Source organism: Phyllostomus hastatus, unplaced genomic scaffold (assembly GCF_019186645.2).
Source record: "Phyllostomus hastatus isolate PE091 unplaced genomic scaffold, TTU_PhHast_1.1 phas_contig_113, whole genome shotgun sequence".
In the NCBI taxonomy this organism is placed as follows: domain Eukaryota; kingdom Metazoa; phylum Chordata; class Mammalia; order Chiroptera; family Phyllostomidae; genus Phyllostomus; species Phyllostomus hastatus.
The window spans coordinates 7587929-7609787 of NW_025333530.1; the positions used below are offsets into that span (position 1 = coordinate 7587929).

The 21859-nt window shown below is 39.3% G+C and overlaps 1 protein-coding gene across 3 annotated transcripts in view; it reads right to left on the reverse strand.

Moving 5' to 3' along the window:
• PPP2R1B (protein phosphatase 2 scaffold subunit Abeta) overlaps nucleotides 1-18544 on the reverse strand; it is a 39054-nt gene extending 20510 nt beyond the window's left edge. For all 3 annotated transcript variants that reach the window (XM_045838217.1, XM_045838227.1, XM_045838209.1), the window contains exons 1-11: nucleotides 18401-18544; nucleotides 17535-17625; nucleotides 17034-17134; nucleotides 13966-14198; nucleotides 13517-13664; nucleotides 8793-8948; nucleotides 8438-8552; nucleotides 7932-8002; nucleotides 7441-7575; nucleotides 6063-6236; nucleotides 3026-3086 (exon numbers count right to left, since the gene is read on the reverse strand). In XM_045838217.1, coding sequence (XP_045694173.1) covers nucleotides 3026-3086; nucleotides 6063-6236; nucleotides 7441-7575; nucleotides 7932-8002; nucleotides 8438-8552; nucleotides 8793-8948; nucleotides 13517-13664; nucleotides 13966-14198; nucleotides 17034-17134; nucleotides 17535-17625; nucleotides 18401-18514 — 1399 coding nt within the window. In that variant the 5' untranslated portion in view covers nucleotides 18515-18544. The remainder of the gene's footprint in view (nucleotides 1-3025; nucleotides 3087-6062; nucleotides 6237-7440; nucleotides 7576-7931; nucleotides 8003-8437; nucleotides 8553-8792; nucleotides 8949-13516; nucleotides 13665-13965; nucleotides 14199-17033; nucleotides 17135-17534; nucleotides 17626-18400) is intronic.
• Between the last annotated feature and the right edge of the window lie 3315 nt (nucleotides 18545-21859).

A 21859-nucleotide genomic window follows, 5' to 3' on the forward strand; every position in this document is an offset into this window, starting at 1 on the left:
CACAGGGTTGCTGCTTAGTTGATTCACAGGTCCAATACAGTTCAAAATTGGGACTTGGATAGCAAATCTAGGGTGCTGTGTACTGATTGCTCCTTCTTTTCTCTCCAGGTAGGCCCAACCCACCTAGGTGATAGGATAAGCAAGAATAGCTAAGCCACAGCCCCAATCCTGGAAAATTTATATAAAGCTTCCAGACAGGAAACAGCCAATTCTTCCCAGTCTATAGAGCCCTTTAGGCAATGCCATTAATAAAAACAGGCAAGAGAGCACAGCCAAGAAACTACGTATGACCAACACACACCTGACCAAAGTCTGTGGGGAATCAACCTGTCAAGTAATATTTAGAAGCATTCTCTCAGAAGTTCAAGTCAACTGTTTTATCCACAATACAAATGCTCTCCCTTCACATGCATACAGTCTTTGTCACAACCACCCTCCACACTGCCTCCCCAAAGGTGGAGCTAGCCACAGCACAGATGTCTTCTCCTATTCTGTTTTTTAGTTTGTTTGGTTATTTCTCTTATCCTAATGCCCTTACCATAGGAAGGGATCTCACCACCAGGGAAACCAAAGACAGCACATACACACTTGTGAGACTATTTCTTTTTTCTTATCCTTTGAAGTTACCTTTTCATGGCCTAATTTTCTTTCTTTTTAAATGAATCTTAAGTATGGCAAATCATAGCAAAAAAAATTGCTGTTTTAAAAAAAGTGTTCACATTATTTCTGATATATATTTAACATTAGTGAGAATAACATGCCCCAGAAGATTCTATACTTTCTTAACTGCACTCAACTCTGCTTGGCCAGATGCCTACAATGTTCTTAACTCCTCTCAATCTTATTGCCAAAAAAAGAAAGCCACTACACAGTTCTGCCTGTCCTCTCTCCTTGTTTTGCCTTTCTCCCTCAAGGTCTGCCTGACTTACAAGGTTCCTCTAAATGTCTACCACATTCTATATATGCTAACATTGATATTCCCCCCCTTGCCAATACAAAATAATTTTCCCTTCTTTAACCCTGCCCATATACTTTATTCAAAATAAATTTAATTGACAACTTGTTTAAAAATAAATTCTCCTTCTAAATTCCTCCCCCATCAATATCGTCCACTCAACCACAAGAACAGACATGAGTGATACTTTCTTCCTTATATTTCTCTGTGTTCTTCACAATATTCTTTTAGTAGTTTAATAATGAGGAAAAATGTTCCAAAGAATTCATTGGTCAGTGATCAATACAAAGTAGTTATGGAAAATGTCAAAACAGAACAACAAAAATTCCATGTAACTAAGTACAGAACAATTTCAAAGCTGGTGTTTCATTGGTTCAAACGATACCCACTTTATTATACTGGTACTGAAACAAACAAACAAACAAACATCTCTCCTACCCCCAAATTGGAAGAAAAAGGTATCAGAGGAAAAAAGAAAGGAATATGTTACTTTGCGCAATCCTACATAGAAAGGGTGTTGGGAATCTAACTCTTTGTGGAATATTAGGACTTTGAAAGTTCCTCAAAATAAATCTAGAAAGCCAGCTTTCAAAGAAAAGTATAGAATCTTCTGGGATATGTCGTTCTTCCTAATGTTACACATACCAGAAGTAACATAAACACTAAATTCCTCTCTTCTAAAAAGAGGAATCTTTCCTATGATTTGCCAATTCTTAAATTTCATTTAAAAAGAAAAAAGGCTATAAAAAGGTAACTTTAAAGGATAAGAAAAAAAAGAAATAGTCTTCAAAATCTAGTCTGAAGACAATGAAATTATCTATGTATATATGCCTTTATGAGATTTGCACATTTTTTCCAACCACTCCTCTTTACACTCTTAACTACATGACTGACCTCTCATATGATCCTAATATGCCCTTAACAAAACCACCTACGTATCCAAGCAGACACAGTAAATATTCCCACTCCTCCCAAATACCCAGGCATAAGTAACCACAGAAGAACAGAGATACAGTCAATACATAAAGTACACATAAGATGCTATGGAACTCAAAGAGAATGCCTACCATATCCACCAAAATATGGAACTGAAGTTCACAGGACATTATGTTATGAAATCCCATGGCCTGGGGCCTGAGCAGGTTTCAAACTGCACAGAAGATGCTGGTCTGGATCTGGGGCCTGACACTGGACCTTACTGGTACAGAGGGCACCCTTCCCACCCACCACTTCCTGGAAAACAAGAGGAGACACAAGGACCACACCAAGACCTTGTCAAAAAGTCAACTGCTAACAAATTAACATATAAAATGGTTTTATATAGAATATCAATTGTCTTGTATATTTTGACAAGCCGCAGCACCAGTTTTCATTTGTAACAGTTTGTGGCATTTGAAGAAAAGGATTTTGTGAATTATATTATAAATGCAAAGAGAAGTTAAAGTATTGAGAAACCTATCTTCTAAATGCTGTCCCATCTGACCCCACCCTTAGCTCACAACTCACCCTCTTATTGTGGCAGCAAGCAGCCAAGAGTACAGGCAGTAAGCTTGCCTTTCACCAAAACCAGAAGTCTAGGCCTTCTCTGTCTTAGCCCACAGCCAACATCTCCCTCTCCAATTCCTTACTATGCCACTGTGTATCTCCTTTTCTATGTCACTCAAGCCAAGGAGCCATTTCTTCCCCATGGGCCATTCATTTGATTGCACACCCTGTCCAACCCAGACGGCATCACCAAGCAGAAGACCATGAGAGAAGAAGTGTGTATATGTATGAAAGAGATATTATGAAAATAATGTAATAGAATGACTAGAAACACAGCAAAGAGATTATTTATGCACAAAATAAAGTTTAAGACAGAAAAATCTTGGTAGAAAATAGAAATGTCCAACTTGTGTTCAGAGGAAGCTAACTGGATTTTAATCAGTCTTTCTTCACCCGTACACTAGGAAGGCAAAATATCTGGTCAGATTAGGATTCATTTCTAAAAAAGAAATACATAAATAAAATGGGATATATACAAAAAATATGAGCATTCCATAATAACCTGTTTTTAACTTATTTACTTACCATGGTCCACAAGCCAAGCCATACATAAAGAATTTAGCTTTTCATCAAAGAATTCCACACCCTATGGATACAGATGATTGTGTTAATACACATCTCCAATGTTTAGAAATCAAGATGATCTATTCAAAGTACACCAAAATGATCTGAAATCTAATAAATACATGATTCCAACTAAGCTGAATTCATGAACCAGCCAGAAAAGAAATACCATGGGATTTGATTTACAAACTGTAAATCTATTTTATTGGACAGAAATAATAAACAAAGAAAGCATAAGTGAGATGGCCCAGGCTCTGCTAAGTGGATGAGAACTGAGTGGCCACGAGCCAGATACGACACTGCAAATAAGGAGAAAGAATGCAGCACAGTCTGCCAAGCAATATCTACATTATTTGTAACACTGAATTACCCAGGAAAATATATGTCAATAAGATTTTTTTCTTTATCTTTTTAGTTAAAAATTTCTTTAAGTTATAGTTTACATTCATTATTATTTTATATTAGTTTCAGGTGTTCCGCACAGTGGTTAGACAATCATACTTTACAAAGTGTTCCCCCGATATTTCCATTATCCACCTGACACCATACATAGTTATTACAGTATCAGTGACTACATTTCCTTTATGTCCCAGTGCCTATTTTGTAACTATCAACCTGTACTTCATTGTCAATAATGTTAGTAATTCTCAATTTTTTTCCTTTTAGTCAAGATCATAAGAAATCATTAAGAATGAAGAAACTAATATTAACAAACAGATATTTCCAATTAAATAGAGTATTTCTAAGATGATGGGAGGAGCAGCAGGAGGATAAAGCAGGTATAACACTACAGGTGACGTAGCCTAGCACAAAGGCACAGATGGAACCATCCTGGCTCTCCCAGTTTTGCTCTTCCTATCAACAGGTGGCCACTCCAGCACAGGATGGGGACAGCTCCTGGAGCTGATTTACATAGACCTGTCACTGGGGGAATTCTGTACCATGTGAGAGGATGCTGTGACACATGATTTCCTAGTGCCTCCCTTTTGGGGTCTTTGGATCCAAAAAGCTCCAAAATAGTGATTATATATTTTAAATAAAGAGATAGAGTACAAAGTTTCAGTGCTCTGAAAACAGTGACTTACCAAAAAAATGGCTTTATAATAATAGATCATGAACAGGTTTTAGCATACACTTAGATCACCATGTCAGCGCTCAAAGATTTCTTTCTCATTTCACATTATTGCTTTTTCTTGACTCTTAACTTTTATTTCCTGATTTTTGTGGTTTAACTTTACATTTATTCACCATGGCCCATAAACCAGGGCATCCAGAAAGACTTGAAAGAATTTTATAAATTGACTACCTGATACAAAAATCTTTACAGATAAAAAATTAAAATAAAATGTTAATACTAACAAGACATTGAAGTTGTATTAACAAGATGTTCATGACCATCGCATGTACACCTGACTAAAAGGTATGAGTCAGCCAGTTACCATCTACTTGCTTCCACACTCCTCCGCAGAGCCACCAACCTTTGCTGACCTTCCACATCTTAGAGAATCAGAGATTTTAAAAAATAGTACTAAAATTCACCCTCCCTCCTGGACAGTTGTTTCAGTCTTTAGCCAACCAGTTAGCCACTGCTGCCTTCCACTCTAGAGAGGTGATTGATCCATGACAGTCGCCAGTCAAGAAGAGATGACCCTCAGCACTTGGGAGTAACAGAGGAAAAAAAGGTGACAAGATGACTTTGCCTGACCCTTTTATTTATTTTTGATTTTTTAATTTTTTTTAAGAGACAGAGGAAGGGGGAGGGGGACCAGGAGGGGGAGAGAGAGGGTGGGGGAGAAACATCGATTTGTCGCTCCACTTATTTATGCATTGATTGGTTGTTTCTTGTATATGTCCTGACCTGGGATCGAACTTGTAACCCTGGCGTATTGGGACAACCCTCTAACCAAGCTACCAGGCCAGGGTTCACCTGACCCTTTTAGCTATATACTAATATTTCTGACATCCATTTTGAAGACTGGGATGCTTCAAATTTTATAAAACATTATCAGATGCCACAAACATAAGATGCATTTCATAAATTAAATAGATCAAAATTAGCAATACGAAGTCAGGAGTCCCAGAAAGTAAAAAATAAATCCTGTATGCTATGATCTTAAAGGAATGGAAGTGGCATGGGGGAGAGGAAACAAACTGCAGTAATGTTAGCTATAAACTGACATGATATTATGAGCTTCCTCAAAAAATACTCAGGTATGCATTCATCTAACAATCTACAAATATCCAGTGCCTGATTAATGCCAGACACTATAGCAGGCACTGCAAATAAAACACTGAACACAGTCTCTGTCCTAAAAGAGATCACTTGTCTACTTTCCCAACTAGTTTTCAACAGACACTCACAACGTGCTGTGTAATGCATGCTACCCACAGCATAAGGGTAGAGCAAACTTAGAACTGTCTAGTGCATGTATGGAAGAAGAAAGGAAAAGTTGTGGCAATAAAACAGTACTGAAATTTTAATTAACATGGTTAAAGTAAAAATAATAATGAAACTCAAAGAGTGACAGATAGTTTGATAATGCGGACTATGGCCAAAATATCAGCATTAAAAACTTCAATACTCCTTTTTGAGCCTGACTCTTCAATCCCCTTTAACCAGAACACAGAAAAAGCATTAACCAAGGACATACTGCTCAGCATACAGGCAAACTGGGAAGCTGCTCTGAGCAAGAATCACAGAGACATTAAATAACACAAAGCATATGTTCTATACCAAGAAACATTATATTCTTCTATGGCTTTGCTTTTTAGATGGTGGCGAGGTGAAATGAGGCAAAATGTGTTTCTGTAATTCCTTTTTGTTAGAAGTTAACACACTAAAGAAAATAAAAGCCATCCTACAGGCAACTAGAACCTACCATATTTAGATGCATCTAAATGAACATAATCGTACAATTTACTGGGGCCTCTGACTTGCCATGGTAAATCTGCTCTACTATTTGATCTACCCTTCACTTCATGGGGCACACATACTCACCAGCTGGCCGGCAAGCAGTGGCATGTACTCAATGATGGCCAGCCGGACCCGCCACTTGGCATCTTCAGCTAACTCCACTATGGCAGGAAGAAGAGATTGGGAGAGCTGACGGATTCCAATCACTTCATTTACACAATCCAAATTGGAGATGATATTCAAACGAACTTCAGGACACTACAAGAATACAAATCCCAAAGAACACATATAAAAATCAAGTTCTCTGCCCAACATTTCCCTACTGTCCTGATGAGATAAAAACTGCTAACTAAGGTTTAAAATAAGAGCCCTGCCTCAGTGAACTGAGTGCCAGCCTGCGAACCAAAAGGTTGCCAGTTTAATTCCCATTCAAGGCACAGGCCTGGGTTGCGGGCCAGGTCCCCAGTTGAGGGCATGCAAGAGGCAATCGATCTATGTATCTCTTGCACATTGATGTTTCTCTCCTTCTCTTTCTCCCTCCCTTCCCCTCTATCTAAAAGTAAATAAATAAAATCTTTTTTAAAAAGTGCCATAAAGTTTAAAATAAGAAAGTATTGACTCAGGTAAAAAAGTATAGTCTCAGAAGACATACTGAATACTGAGTACACAAATAATTCAAAGCATAAAAATGTAACTGCTCTTAACCAGAATTCTTAATAAACAGTTTATTAGACGGTAAAGAGCACAGGCTCTGAAATCAAATTACATGCATTCAGATCCTAAATCTGCCAAAAGACCTGGGGTGAGTCATTTTATGTCTCTGTGCCTCAGCTTCTTCATCCGTAAAATGGGGATAAGAAGACCTACCTCATAAGATCGCTGTGAGGATACATGTAATGACACATGCCAAAGCATTTGTGGTCATGCCTGGCATATAGTTTTACCAATACATGTTAGCTATCAGTACAATGTTGATATTCTATTTAAATTTAAATGAAAGAAACTTTTAAAACAAAGATACATTAAGTTTAAGGAACAAGTATAATGGACACATGGACAAAAACAAGGGGAGGTGGAAACGGGAGAAAGGTGGGGAGGGCTGTGGGTATGGGCTGGGATGGGGGTAAAAGGCAGAAAACTGTACTTGAACAACAATTAAAATAAAATAAAATTTTAATAAAAAAGATACATTAAGTTTAAAAAGATGACACCAGTACCTATCAGCAGGAATCAGGCAAAGAAAATGCACAGGCATTTTTCATGTCTGTATCAATGGCTCCTTGTGCCCCTTTTCTGGGGAACTTGCAGCCCACACTCAAATGCAAGGACTGTCACTGGTTTAAAGTAAGTTACTTTTACAAATTCTATCATCCCTGTTTTGGGTTCTATTTTAGTGAAATCCCAAACCAAAACCAAACCAAATCACTAACTATCAAGCAACAGAATTTATAACCAGACTCACCTCATCCTTTAACTGAGCTAAAAAAAGAGGTAGAAGATGTTCAATGGTATTCTCTTTGCCCAAAATGGTAGACAATCCCATAATTACAGAAGCTAGAGCTGATTTGACATGTTGATTTGTATCAGATACTAATTCCTAAAATAAAATCAAAATTAAAAGGCTTTCCTTTTTGCAAGACAAACAGAAACTTCAATATAATTTCCCAAGGAATTTAAAAAGACAGCATTATTTCAACATTGTTAGTTGATAGTTTCCTCAGATCATCTTTCAGATAACATAACCCTATGCACCAAAGAGCATTTCACAACTTATAATGCACTGATAAGTGAAAATAACAATGTCACACATTAACACATCTATCCCATTCAACCCTTGTCCACTTTTAAACTCAAAGAGCTTTAAGGTAAAATACAACAACAAATAAAACCAATGTAAGGTTTGCCTTCATACAGAGCAAAGTAAAACTAAAAGTAAACTAAAGTTAGTTTTACCTTTATATAGGGCAGAACTTGATTCATAATTATGGTTTCTCTACCCTCAGTGGGCAAGTTCTCACAAAGTTCTAAAAGACAGAAATAGAAAAAAAAATAATGCTCACACAGAGCCATTTACAACAAGCCAAATGAAGAAATTTAACCAATTTTATCAAGTTTCAAGTTGAATCGTATTTTATGCTTAAGCAAATGATCTCCAAGAAGGTAAAATGGCTTTTATTCTACATGGACTTTTTCATCAATCTATAAACCACTAATGTGGTTTAATGTGTCACACTAATCCAACCTGAAAAAGCTTTTTTTTTTACATATACAAGGTAAATTCGATGTTTGGTTTTAAATACAGTGGGAGTAACTTTATATGATAATGCAACATTTCCACACCATGAAATCATCTCTACTTATTTGTAAACACAGTCTAGAACAAAAAACATACAAAATTCACTGACATAAAAAAATGCACCAAAATAAACCCATACTGCAACATAAATTGACGCCTTAACCTTTTACTTTGTGGGCAGCAGCTGCTCGGACTTCAGCTTCACAGTCTTTAAGTAGGTTCTGAAAGGCGGGGATGAGGTCATTTAGGGTGATTTTAGGACCCACAGCTTTCTGGAGCTATAAAAGAGTTTGTACAGGTTTTAATGCATACCAATAAAATAACATGAACAAAATAGCACCACCTTCAGGTATACATTTTTGCCACAAACACTTTTCATTCATAAAATTAATCATTCAAAAAAGTTAATTTAAAAGTTAGTCATTCAAAAGTTAATTTGTTGTGGTACAACAACAAATTTCTGAGTTTCTTGGTTTTCTTCTTTAGTACTTAAAAAAATGTCAATGCAGTAACTTTACCTCTGAAAATTTGTCCGCTACCATGTAGCGAACTCGCCAAGATTTATCTTCTGCTGCTTGTCGAAGTGTAGGCATCACCAAAACCTCAAGGTCATCCTGAGACAGTAACTGGGCAATACTGACACAAGCTTCCACAGCTAGCAGGCGCACTGAATCCTAAAGGGAAAAATGTCTTTCCATTAGACAGTGTTTACTGACAGTTGCAGGTGTATGGTGTGGTGCTTGTGGGTGCCGTTAACTAACAAACTAACAAACAAACAAACAAACCATACTACAGGCAGCTTCATGTTTCTATGTCTTGAAATAGCTGTTCCCTTTGCCTGGAATGATATATCAAAGCTATAAAAGTAGAACCGTATTCTATGAGTAAACAGCAAACTAATTACATTGGCTAGTTCAGAGTTTTTGTTAAGAAAAGTTAAATGAAAATGTAAAGTGAAAAAAGGAACATTTTAATATCTTCAAAGCCTCACTATAATACGAAGTTGAGAGATAAAAATGAAAATTATGCTTGAAAAAGTTTATAACAGACCAGGATAGAGTAAGAGATAAGGGTGAAGAGTCATTGGAAAGCTCAGTTTTCAAAATACAGGTGCCTCTGCTTTTCAAAAGTTTATTTACACAACCTTGCTTTTTATGAAAGGCCTAGATTAATGTGTTTTCTCTACCTGAAGGAAATCTGAAAAAGATTTTTGCTTTTACAAAAAAAGGTGAAAAGCTAAAATGGCACTTGGCATTTGTTTTGCGTGAGCCATTACAGAGGCAGCACACCTGGAGCACACTGCACCGCAAGCTCTTTCCCAGGAACTACACTCAGCATCTCAGCATCAAGACGCCACAGGTTTCAACTATTTCTATGTGCACCTGTGTTTTATCTCAATTTACTTTGTGCATCTGCTAGCAAGATGTATCCCTAAGGTAATGCTTAGGTAAATTGCTTCTTTGATTTAAGTTTATACCATTTCGGCTCACAAAAGGTTTCATAGGAATGCTCTACTTTCAGATGGCAGGGGAAGTCTGTACTTAATTTAGAGTGGCAATAACAGGATTTAGGTATAAGATGATGACTTGGAAAGAAATATAGAAAAAAAAAGCAGTACATTTTTTTAAAAGTTGGATTTAAAGGTTGAGGATCAAGGACAAAATAACTTTGAGGTAGCCAAGCCTAGAGCGCAGCAGGAAAAAATTAGAAAGATACAGGATTAATGAACTCAGCTTTCCAAATGTAAACTGCCAATGTCAATGTAATACCTGTATGTCCTTTGAGTAAGTACAAATACACAACTAGACAAGTCAATGAGAAATTAGGAATTGACCCTATAAAATTGGAAGTCATAAATATATAAGCAGAAAGTGAAAGTATGTAAACATATTAGTACCCAGGAGAAACTGGAAAAAATTTTATACCTAACTACATATTTATACACACACATACCTGTGTTCATATATGTACACATATACATGAAAGATAAGTAACTCAAACTTTCCAGAATACTACAAATTTTTTAAACTACAGATCAACAATAACTTACTATATGCCCAAGACACTCCTCTATCCAAATAAACAGGCTACAACAGGCAGAACTAGGTTCTTGGTGGTAGCTATAGGTATTTTTGGATTCTAAAGATGATGCCAAATCAAGGGAATACTATCATCTATGGAAAAATATACAAATACATATTTGTTAAACTAATCAATTACTTATCTTCCAGAACTGATTTTCTCCCCTATACCTGCCCCTCCCCAAATTTTCTCCATCTCAGCAACGACACCACCACCCACCCAGTTGCTCAAGCCAAAAATAATGATCTTCTTGAGGCCTCTTCCCCTCACCCAACCCAATCATGGCTCTGCTAATTCTACTTCCAAACCTATCTCCAGGTTCTCTCCATCTTCACTATACATCCCTGGTTAATCATATCTTGCCTAGATTATTAAACAAGCCTTCCAACTGGTCTTCCTGTTTCTACTCTCACCCCCTAACTTTACAATTCAGTTTCTACCCAGAAGCCAGAAAAATCTTTTAAAAATGTAAATTACATCAAGTCACACCGCTGCTTAAAATCTAGGTGTATTCTCATTGCACCTAGAAAAGAAAACCCAACTCTATACCCTGCCTTAAAGGCCCTCCATGATCAGGTCCCTGCCTGTCTTCTCCAACCTCATCTCTTACCAGGGTCCTTCTCACCCACTATGTCCCCACCTCAGGACCACTACCCACATGTGTCCTCTCTTATTGTAGTTCTCTTTTCCTGGAGCTCTGTTACTCTAGGAAAGGGCACAGCTGGCATTTTTCTTTTACATCTCAAGTTTATGTCATCTCTTCATAGTCCTTCTGACTAGCCAGTCCAGAGAAATATCCTACAATCACTCCCAATTACATTAACCTACTACTCTATTTTCATAGAGTAGTAGGTTCATCATAGCATTTATCTCTGATATTTTGTTTATCTGTAAACTTCATGACAGTAAGGTCCTTGTATGCCTTAATTAACACTGAATCCCAACACGAGAACACTGATTTGTAGTAGATGCTTGACATTTTTCAACAAATGAATAAGCCAGAACCACCAATTCTAACAATGGTCGGAAGGAATTCACATACACATTTTTACAACTAAGCACTTAATATTTTTCAGCATCAACTGCTGCTAATACCATTAGACATTACATGTCTTTTGATGAAAAGTATACCCCACTATGAAGTGATCTTATTACCTGCAAAACACCAAACTTAAATTTCACTAGATCAGAGGTGGGACAAACACCAGCCAAATCTAGGACACAGCTATAGGTTGTGTAAATAAAGTTTTACTGGAACACTGCCCACGAGCTTATATATTATGGTGTTTCCGTGCTACAACAGCAGAGCTGAGTAGTTACAACAGAGGCTGTCTGGCCCACAAAGCCTAAACTCAGAGGTGAGCAAAAACAGGTTTATAGTTGTTCATATGGAAAAACACATGCAGGTTATTATTACAATAGCTTTATTAACTCAAAAGAATGACACTATGCAACCGTAAACCTACTTTTGCCCATCCCTGTATTTACTATCTGGTCCTTTACAGAGAAAGTCTGCAAACCCCCAACTCTATATTCATCTACCATTTTGCAGGAAATGCAGAGGACAAAGAAAATGTTAAATTACCCTATGGGAAATATAATCAACAAAATCCCAAATGAGGATCCTAAATCTGCTGTGCAATGTGGTAACCACTATCCAAACCTGAAAAGTGGCTAATAATGACAATTATTTGGGTATATTGGGTTAAATATATCATTACAATTATTTTTACCTGTTTTTTTACTTTTTTAAAATGTGGTTACTAGCAAACTTAGAAGTAATAGGTAGCATACATTACAGTTCAGTTGGACAGTGATGTTTTAAACTATAATATTTGAGTAATAAAAAATGCAGAGGAGGAGGTATTTACCATAAAAGTATAGTGTTAGTTTTAAAGAGAGGGTGGCGAGTGGGGAGTGAAAGGGGTGTTGTGTTGAGGGCTTCGGGCTGGGGTAGTGGCTGTCAAAGTTCTTACCTTTCATAGACGGCAGTTACAAGATGACATTACCTTATAATAATTCATGAAGTTGTACAGTTTGTGATGTTTTCTATGTTATTTAATAATTTTAAAAAATTACTTTGGAAGTAAAATTTACCATCTCTAGATTTAGAATCTAAAAATGAGATTTGTCAGTATGTGCCTGGTGCTGTCAGTCCTGTACACATGGAAGGACTCTAGGGCAGACACTAGGCAAATTAAAAACCCAAAAGGACACTGGCTATAGTCCAGAACTCCGGGGTCTGATCCTCTGAAGCACAGCAGAGAAGCAGTGCTGCCTCACTGTGAAGGCTGTGAACTCTGGAGCCAAACTGCCTGGATTCCAATCCCAACTTCACTACTAACTAGGCAACCGTGAGTAAGTTACTTCAATATTCTGGGCCTGTTTCCTAAAATGTAAAGTGAGGTATCTACCTCATGTGCCTGTTGTGAGAACTGAATTACCTTATATATGTAAATCACTTCAAACAGGCTAAGATTGATTATATACTTTATTTTGGTGCTTGCTTGCTTGCTGCTGCTGCTGCTGCTGTTGTTATTATTATTATTATTATTATTACTACTACTACTACTACATTAAAGAGATACTACTACTACTACTACATTAAAGAGATCCAGATCCTTGGGTTGAAAACTGCTATTATGCAAGATCATCCTATACACTCACACAGAGGAGCAAAGGGCCAAACAGCTTTCCTAACACATATTTTGCTTTGTTTATCTGCAAGTAAAAAATTCAAGGAAGTATTACCCTCCTAATATGACAATCCTGCCTCCAATGGGCAAAGGTACATTACCCCTTAATGCAGTTTTGTCCTTCATTTTAAATATTTAATTTTTACTTTCCCATTACCATTCATCCCCCCCCAACACTCTTCCACCTCTTCCCACCCACCTGCCTTGATTTTCTTAATTATAGATCCCATTTCCTCTGGCTTCCCCCTGGTATAACAAATGCCAATATAAGAGAGTATCATGGTCTGGTTAAGAAAGAAATATAAAGACAATGAAATAGGTCATATTAAATTTCATGAAGGCCAGAATTAAGTATTAATTTTGCAAAAAGAATCCTAACATGAGAACCAAACTCCCCAAAGAAATTCTTAAAATGTTAGAGGAGAGGAACGCATATGTGTACTCTAAACACAGAGTTAACCTACCTGTTCATCTGAGGCTAGATTAGTGAACAATGGGACAATTTCACTTTTCACACTGTCTAATTCTAAAACTTTTGCAAATTCGCCCAATTTGGAAGCAGCAGCTCGGCGTACCATTGGTGTGTCATCTGAGCACAAGGAACGGAAGTGCCTGGAGCAAATAAAATAATGAAGGTCAAATATCCTGTCAAATAACACTGATTAAACACCACCCAACAGAACATACACACAAGAAGGTATTAGAGGTTTCCTCTTACAAAAGTTGTGATTAGGCTTCTACTCATGGAAGAAACAAAGACAAAATACTGGTATATTCAGGTGGACAATAAAAAGTGATGTCATTAATCCTATTATTCTGGTATCAGCCACTCGCTGGTAACAGGGTGCTGTGTAAATTGTCAGATATGAGTTCCCAATAACCCCAAACAACTAAAAAAAATGCCATATCTTACTGTCTAATTTCTGCTTTGACAGCATTTGAAGCCCTGGGATAGCAAACGCTGAACAAACCACATGCAGATGTGCGAGAAGTGAACCAATCCCCACTCGCTAGGCGTTTCACCAGAGGTACAAAATGAGCTTCCAGAGCAACAGGAGTGTGCTCCTGGGATATCTGCCTCAGGGACTCCACAGCCTTGTCTCGAACCACAGTCTCTTCCACCGTCGCCAGACTTTCCAAAGGAGGCTGAATAGACCAAAAGGAAAACCAAAAAGAACACTTACTAAATCAAGTTAGCTACAGATTATCACCTTTTAAAGTGACTGAAGGGAGGTGGTACATGTAACCAGAATGTTAGCTACATCACACCAAATGGTTACTTTCAGTTCACACAGTGATAACATATGGTGTGTCCAACCTGAAGACACGACTTCGGTAGGACAGCCAAGATCTCATGTCCCAGATGGCAATGCCCAGATGGTGTCTACAAATGACACAGTGGAAGAGACTTGACACAATATTTAATATTTATTGTGAGCTAAATCACTACGTTTAAAAGATACTTAGCCAAATTCAGACAGGATCATGCATGTTTCCTCAAGAGTAAGTGCAAAAACGTGACCACTGGGCATCACAATAACACAATGACATCTCATGAAGCCACTGAGTGTACTGCCTTTGGCATCTACCATTCCTAGAGATATGAGCAACCCTTATCCACTGGCTCTACACTATCGCTTTATCCAACTTATAAGAGCTCAGTACAAAATCACTTTTTTCAGAATACATCCAGAGTCTTTCCATGAGCCAGACATACAGCAGGGGTTTCTAATGAAATAACTAAGTAAGGAGTATAGACATGGTAGTAATCCTTGCTTGCTGCTTTAGAAACAAAAAAGACCAAAGGAGTTGTTCTGCTCTAAAATCCATAAGTGACACCGTCCAGTAAAGAGTGAAGTGGCTCATTCTCTGAACCTTCTCCTTTGTGGGTTTGTATTTGGTCAGGTAGATTCAGCATATGCCATGAGCTGAATTTGGTCAGTTCTACAAAACCCAGACGTAGAACTAACCAAAAGAGTGAAACAACTGTAACAGGTCAAAGGAAAGAAGCACATCTACTTAATAATCCATTTCAAAAATTGTCTGATACACAAAGGTAGAACTCAAATTTCGTAAGAGGTACTTCAAAAATCCTTTGAGAAGATATTGCTTTCTTACTTGAGAAAGTCCTTCATGATCTGCCCATGCCTTCTGACCTTCTCTATGCAGTATCATTGTATAATCTCTTCCACTACTACAGGATAAGGCCAAATTCCTGAGAAATGCATATGAGTTGTCTCTGGACTGAACTCTACCTATTTCTCCATGCCATTTTCCTGCTGCCTCCTGACCACCACTCCTGCCTACGCCAGCCCAACACTTTATACCCCAGCAACACAACCTGTGTTTAAGCTCTTTCAATAAAAGATTATTGTTATATTCTAGCATCGAGAGTTGAGAAAAAACAGGAATGCAGGTACCTTGCTCTAGTGGAGTTTATCTTCTAATGGAGGAAGACAACAACTAATCAAGAAAATAATTAGATGGTAAGAGTACTCTGCAAAAAAATACTATAGGATGATGTGTTAAGAGGTAACTAGGTTGGGTGGTCAGAGAAGGCCTCTTTGAGTAGCCACATTAAAGTTGATATCTTCATGACAGAGAGCCAATCACAGGAAGCTCAAAAGGACATTTTATTAGAGAAAATATATAGGGCAACAGTCTCAAGGAAAGGCTCTGTAAGCAAAGGTACAAGCTATGGTAGGAATATGATCTTCTAAGAGCCATGGCAGGGAGGGATCCATCTGTGAGGTGAAGAGTTAACTGTAAAGGTGGGGGTAGGAGGCAAGAGTAGAAGGCAACTAGTTAGGAAGTTACTGCATTAATCTAGAGGACAGATCATGTGGTGGAGAAAGACTAGAGAAAAGATGAGCTAGGTAGTAGTGGGGATGGAAAAAAGTGAACTAATTTGGAATATACATACAATCTACAAGAGTTCTAATGGAGTAGATCTGGAAAATGAGGAAGAGTTAAGAATGTCTTCTAGATTTTGGTTTATGCAATTGGGTAGGTGGTGATGCTATTTACTGAAATGGGACAATGACATGAAAGGCCTATTTTGGGAAAAGTGAGTTCTGTTTTAGGCAGGTTAAATTGACATGCCTCCCTGATATCGAAGTAGAAAATCATAGGCAGACATAAAAAAAGACAAACAGGTAGATACATATGAATCCTTCCATATCTATATCTGCAGTTCCATGGAAAGGTTAGAAGTAGAGACAGAAATCATAAGATTCAGCATCATATAGACAATATTTAAGCCTCTAAGCATATATCCCTATCTTGTCTACTGTTGAATTCCTAGTCATCCTTCAAAACCTAGTTCAAACATCATCTACCAAGAGGTTTTCCCTGATTGCTCTCAGTTAATCCTCTCCTTCTATTACTTGTGTACCTTGCATAGGCTTCTATTTTTCCATCTAACACTATACAGTAATTATTTGTTGACACATAAGGACAGAGACCTCATTCCATTTACAGTGGTCTTGTACCTCAATGTTGTAATTTCAATGCCTGATATATAGTAGGCTCTTAGTAACTGTCAACCAAATTGAACAGAACTCATCAAAGTCACAAAGTCAGAAGTTATGTTTAAAATCAAAGACAGAAAGCTGATATAGATATATATATATAAACATTTCCAAAGTCATGACATTACTAAATGAAAAATTAAGATTTCTAATTTCAGTGGGGAAAAAAACCCATAAACAAAAACAATCAAATCTTTCTTCTCCCAACCTCTAAACTAACAAATAAGTCTACAGAGGCAGACAAGAAAAGAGGGAGAAGTTCTTATATTCATAGTCAGAAAAAAATAAGAATGGGTTATTTGAATCCAAAGTGCCTACATTATTTGTTCTCTCCAGAGCTAACACTGAGACTCTCCAAAAAAAGATCTGCATAAAAAATGTGCCTATCACCAAACAATGAACTACTTATACTGCAAAAGTTCTAAAAGGAGGGTAGGCAGAATATACTCACCAGCAGACAATGGGCAAAGTCAGGACCTCCCACCAGGCCGGTGAAATTTCCCAGCTGCTCAGCAAGAGCTAACAGTACCTCATCTTCATCATAAATTGTATCTGGAAATAACAAACCAGTACTCATCAACAAGGCTGGCTAGCCCAGAGCTAGATACTCTAACAAAACTAAGAACAGACTCAATCAATATGTAACTAGATGGTCCTGTCATTATTCCAACAGTGTTTTCTTCCTTTTCCATCAAGAGTCTTCCTGGATCTGTTCTACAGAATGACTTAGAAACTCATAATGCCGTATCAATTACTCTCCTATTAGCTAAATAGTTAATGTTTGAATGTGTCTAATCACATTACAATAAGCTCCATCCTGCTTCTTTTGCACAAAAGCATCAGGCTCAATTTAGGACTCAATACTGTGGGTAACAAATTCTAAAACACCAAGTTTTGAAAGCAACTGGAAATGATAATGCCTATGTCTTTCCTTAAACAAAGACTCACATACCTGTAAGGAATGGCAGCAGTTCAGTTCGCGTCCTTTCCACTCCAAGTGCTAGGGCAATTGTTGATAACTTCTTTATGCTGTTGAGACGGAGCTTTAAAAAAGAAAGTGGAAAGAACTAAAGAAACAGTTGTGATTTAGACCAAAGGCAAAAGTTGCAATCTGGCAAGGATAAAGAAAACCTTCATTTTAGATTGTATTATATGAGGAAACTCAGGAGCAGTGTAACATGGCTTCATTAGCCAAAGGACAATTTCTCTGGAGAAACACTCTAAAGGGCCCATTAAAGAAATGAATGAAAGAGAATATAATATCCAAGAAGTGAGACAATCTTAAAAAGAGAACTTTGGCGGTGGTAAGCTGGGGAAACGGTTGACTACAACCCCTGCCTTTTCAGAAGGGAGTTCTATGAGGGCTGACACACCGGCTCCTCTAGGCTAATTAGCCATCCCACCCCGGTCCTACCCAACAAGCCCGGCCAGTTTCCCAGCCGAGAAGAAAGCATTCACTCCCCTGCACTTCCCAGGGACTGCACTTTCTAGGGACCCTCGCCGCCCGCGCCAGCGCCACCTTCCAGTTCGCTCCTCAACAGGGACCACCGGAAGCGGTGAGCCCACCGCACCGCCCGGAAGAAGCGCCCAGGCGCGAAGCCGGCTCTCCCACAACCGCCCGGGGTCCGAAGGAGGGCTGCTGGAGAGATCCCTGGGAGGGGAGGGCCGAGCACGGGTCTTTCCCTTCCTCCGCCTCCAGTTTCCGCCAGAGCTGGGTCTTTCAATCACCGGGCCTGCCCCACCTCGACGCCGGCCTTCACCCACCCCTACCAAGCGCCCGACCGAGCCCGCCCCCTCTACCGGGCCAGACTCCAGTACCTGCACGTCCTCATTGCGGAGTTCGTCTATTAAAACCGCGATCGGGTATAGCGAATCGTCTCCATCTCCGCCCGCTGCCCCCGGGCCAGTCCCGGGCCCCGCCGCGCCCGCCATGTTCTTTCTCCTCCTTCTGGTCACCGCCGCCCGCCCCGCGCCCAGGCCCCGCCCCGCGCCCAGGCCCCGCCCCGCGCCCAGGCCCCGCCCCGCGCCCAGGCCCCGCCCCGCGCCCAGGCCCCGCCCCGCGCCCAGGCCCCGCCCCGCGCCCAGGCCCCGCCCCGCGCCCAGGCCCCGCCCCGCGCCCAGGCCCCGCCCCGCGCCCAGGCCCCGCCCCGCGCCCAGGCCCCGCCCCGCCTCCACGCAAGCTGGGCTGTGGTCTGAGTTCGGGCTCCGCTGAGGTCGGGTAGCTGAGGCTCTGCCAGGATGGTGGAGGTCTGCCCCCGGCCCCGGTTGCGGGAACTGTAGGTCTGAATTCCAGAGGAAAGGTGGGCTGGGGAAGCGAATGAAGCCCCCGCGTCCTCTCCCCTGCAGAAAGAAACAGGGGCAAGGATTCATCTGGCTCATGGTTGGTCTGCAGAGGTCAGGACCTACCTACTTAAGTGATCCGTGTTCCCTGACCTCTTAGGACTCAGGCGGACCAAAGAGGATGCTCAAGGCCAGGAAGAAGAACGATTTAGCGCCTCCCCTGCCTTCATCCTGGCCCGGAGCCACTCATTTTCCCACTAGCCTCAAGCTTCTAAAGAACCCCTCCACCCCTTCCTTAGGCCTGTGAGCCAGAATTGTGTATCTGGCTCCTGCTTCCTAAGACAAATAACGCGGGCGGTGAGAGAACAGTGCTGTCCAATCTCCCTAGTCAATATTTTTCCTGCTTTTTACATGCAAGCTGTTAAAAACATGCTGCTCTCTTGTTTTGGTGTTTCTTTTCAGTTTGGGACTGGAATGGTGCCTTCTGTTGTATTTTCTTCCTCCCATTTTTTAGGTCTTTAGCATGCTTAGAAGTACAACAATTAAGCAAAAGTAGGACAAGCTTGAATCCTTCCAAACTGGATGGGGTGGCTGTACGAGAAAGGCTAAACTAGCCTCCCTGAACTCCAAGAGTGTCAAGGCAGCACTGGGAGGAGCTGAGGGGATGGAAGCCTTTCTTACAAAACTTAATGGAAAGTTTTTATTTACCCTTGTTAGTACAACACAGAATAACTAGAATATCCAGTCTTTTCTGTTTGTTTTGGACTATAAGCAGCTTAGAATGGTAACTATATATGATGATCACAAGCTTTAAAATGGAAATTCCGTGTGTCTGATTAATAAAAATGCAAAGTTATTAATAAATGCAATTAGGAAGGGAGTTTTTTTTTTCTCTCCAAACATGGGGTTCCTGGAAGAAACAAACTAGATAGGGAGTTCTATAGTAGTGAAAGTTCTGGAACCAATGGACCTGAAAAGTATTTCTCAAATTAAGTCTATGGATGTATTCTCGAAGGTTTTAATTTTATTTTCATTTTAACAATATTTTTTTGGATTTCCATAGCATATTCTGGATTATTTGAATGACCACTTTGTAATCTGGTGTTGCTCCACTATTTCAGTACCTACATTTCCAGGTGTGTTTCAGTGTGCTTTTATAGTTCTGGGATAATGAGAAAAGAACAGAGGTAGATTTAAAGTGAAAATACTGTTTTTATGAACAAAATGAAAGCCAAATGACATGATGGGACTAACAGAAGAGTAGTGAGAAAAGAGGCATCATAGGTCACTTGGTGGCACATTGAGCTCAAAAGAAGCTGAGCTTTTGACAACAATGTCATAGCCACAATACGAGGGATAATTTCATCTCAGCAAAATACATCATTCAGCATGTTAAGCCACTATAATATCAAAATAAATAGTTTTGTGGTTTCACTTGGATTTCATTTGTAAATCTGTTTTGGTGTATGAGAACTAGAAATAAAAGAACATTATATTTTTTCCTGGCCAGGTGGCTCAGTTGGTTGGAACATCTTCCTATGCACCAAAAGTGTTGTGGGTTCAATTCCCGGTCAGGGCTTGTAGGAGGCAACCACGGATGTTTTTCTGTCACATCAAGGCTTCTCTTTCTCTCTTCCCCTTCCTCTCCCTCTAAAATCAATAAACATATCCTCAGGTTAGGATTTAAAAAGAAAAACATTTTCTACTTTATAAATTTAAGTAACATTGTAATAAATAATTTACACTGAGATTTTTAAAAAAATTTTTTTTTGTCTTTAGAAATAGATTGAAATACTACTCAAGTTTGAGAAACGGGACTAAGAGGTGTTTTTTTTTTTATTTTAGTACTTAACCAGTTAGAAAATCAGAGAGCATTCATATTGGAATGGGAAAGAGGAACCTGTTCCCTTACACTTTATGTAAAAAGTCTTCAGAAATAATTAAGGAAGCAAGGGCAGAGAGAAGCACGTTAAGTCATTTCCATACATATCACCATCTAGATATTAGCTCAAACTTAGATGAGCCTCAATGTGCTACACAAAAATTACCACACTGATGCTAAACTATTTTGTTTAAAACTCAAATATGCTCTGCTTACCCAAGCACAATTAATTAGACACATCAGGAATAACCATGATTAAATATGAAATCACAAGCTGAGAAAATAGGCCCCAGAAAATTGCCTGGTTTGAGAGTCATCAGTTCTGGACTTCAGTTCCCACCTTGGTCTCTGACTCAGTGTGACCTGCCTCTCTCTGTGCCTCAATCCCAGCTCCCACCCACTCCCAGTAAAGTGGAGCTAACCACCTCTGGTTTCCTCTCTAGTACAGTGATGATGTGAGAATGAAGCAGGTAGTAAATATGGAGATGCTAATAAAACCTTCAATAAAGAAAGTGATTTAAACAAACAGATGACAGCCAAAAGAGGCTACAGTATTTCAAAAGCTGAGCAAATGGAAACTGTAAGTTTCCATTTCTAAGACAGTCTTTGGGGAGTGTGGCCTACTGATTGAATCACCTAAAATGCTTGTTTTAAAATGCAGATTCCTGCCCTGGCTGATGTAGCTCAGTGGACTGAGTACAAGCTGCGAACCAAAGGGTCACTAGTTCGATTCCCAGTCAGGGCACATGCCCCCAGGCCAGGTTCCCAGTGGGGGCCATGTGAGAGGCAACCACACACTGATGTTTCTCTCCCTCTCTTTCTCCCTCTCTTCCTCTCTAAAAATAAATAAAATCCTTTAAAGATAAATAAATAAATAATAAAATTCCTGGCCTCCACCCCAGACCTAGTAAATCAAAATCCCCAGTAATGGGGTGCGACATTTTACCATGCATCCTGGTGATTCTAATATACGCTGATGTTCAAAAGTCATTGATTTTAAAAGTTTATCTAGAAAAATAATTTCTATGTCAACGAAAAGGCATCTTCTGCTCAGGGACAGTCTCTGTTCAGAAAAACTAAATGACAGCCACAACTACTATTGATAAACAACTCCG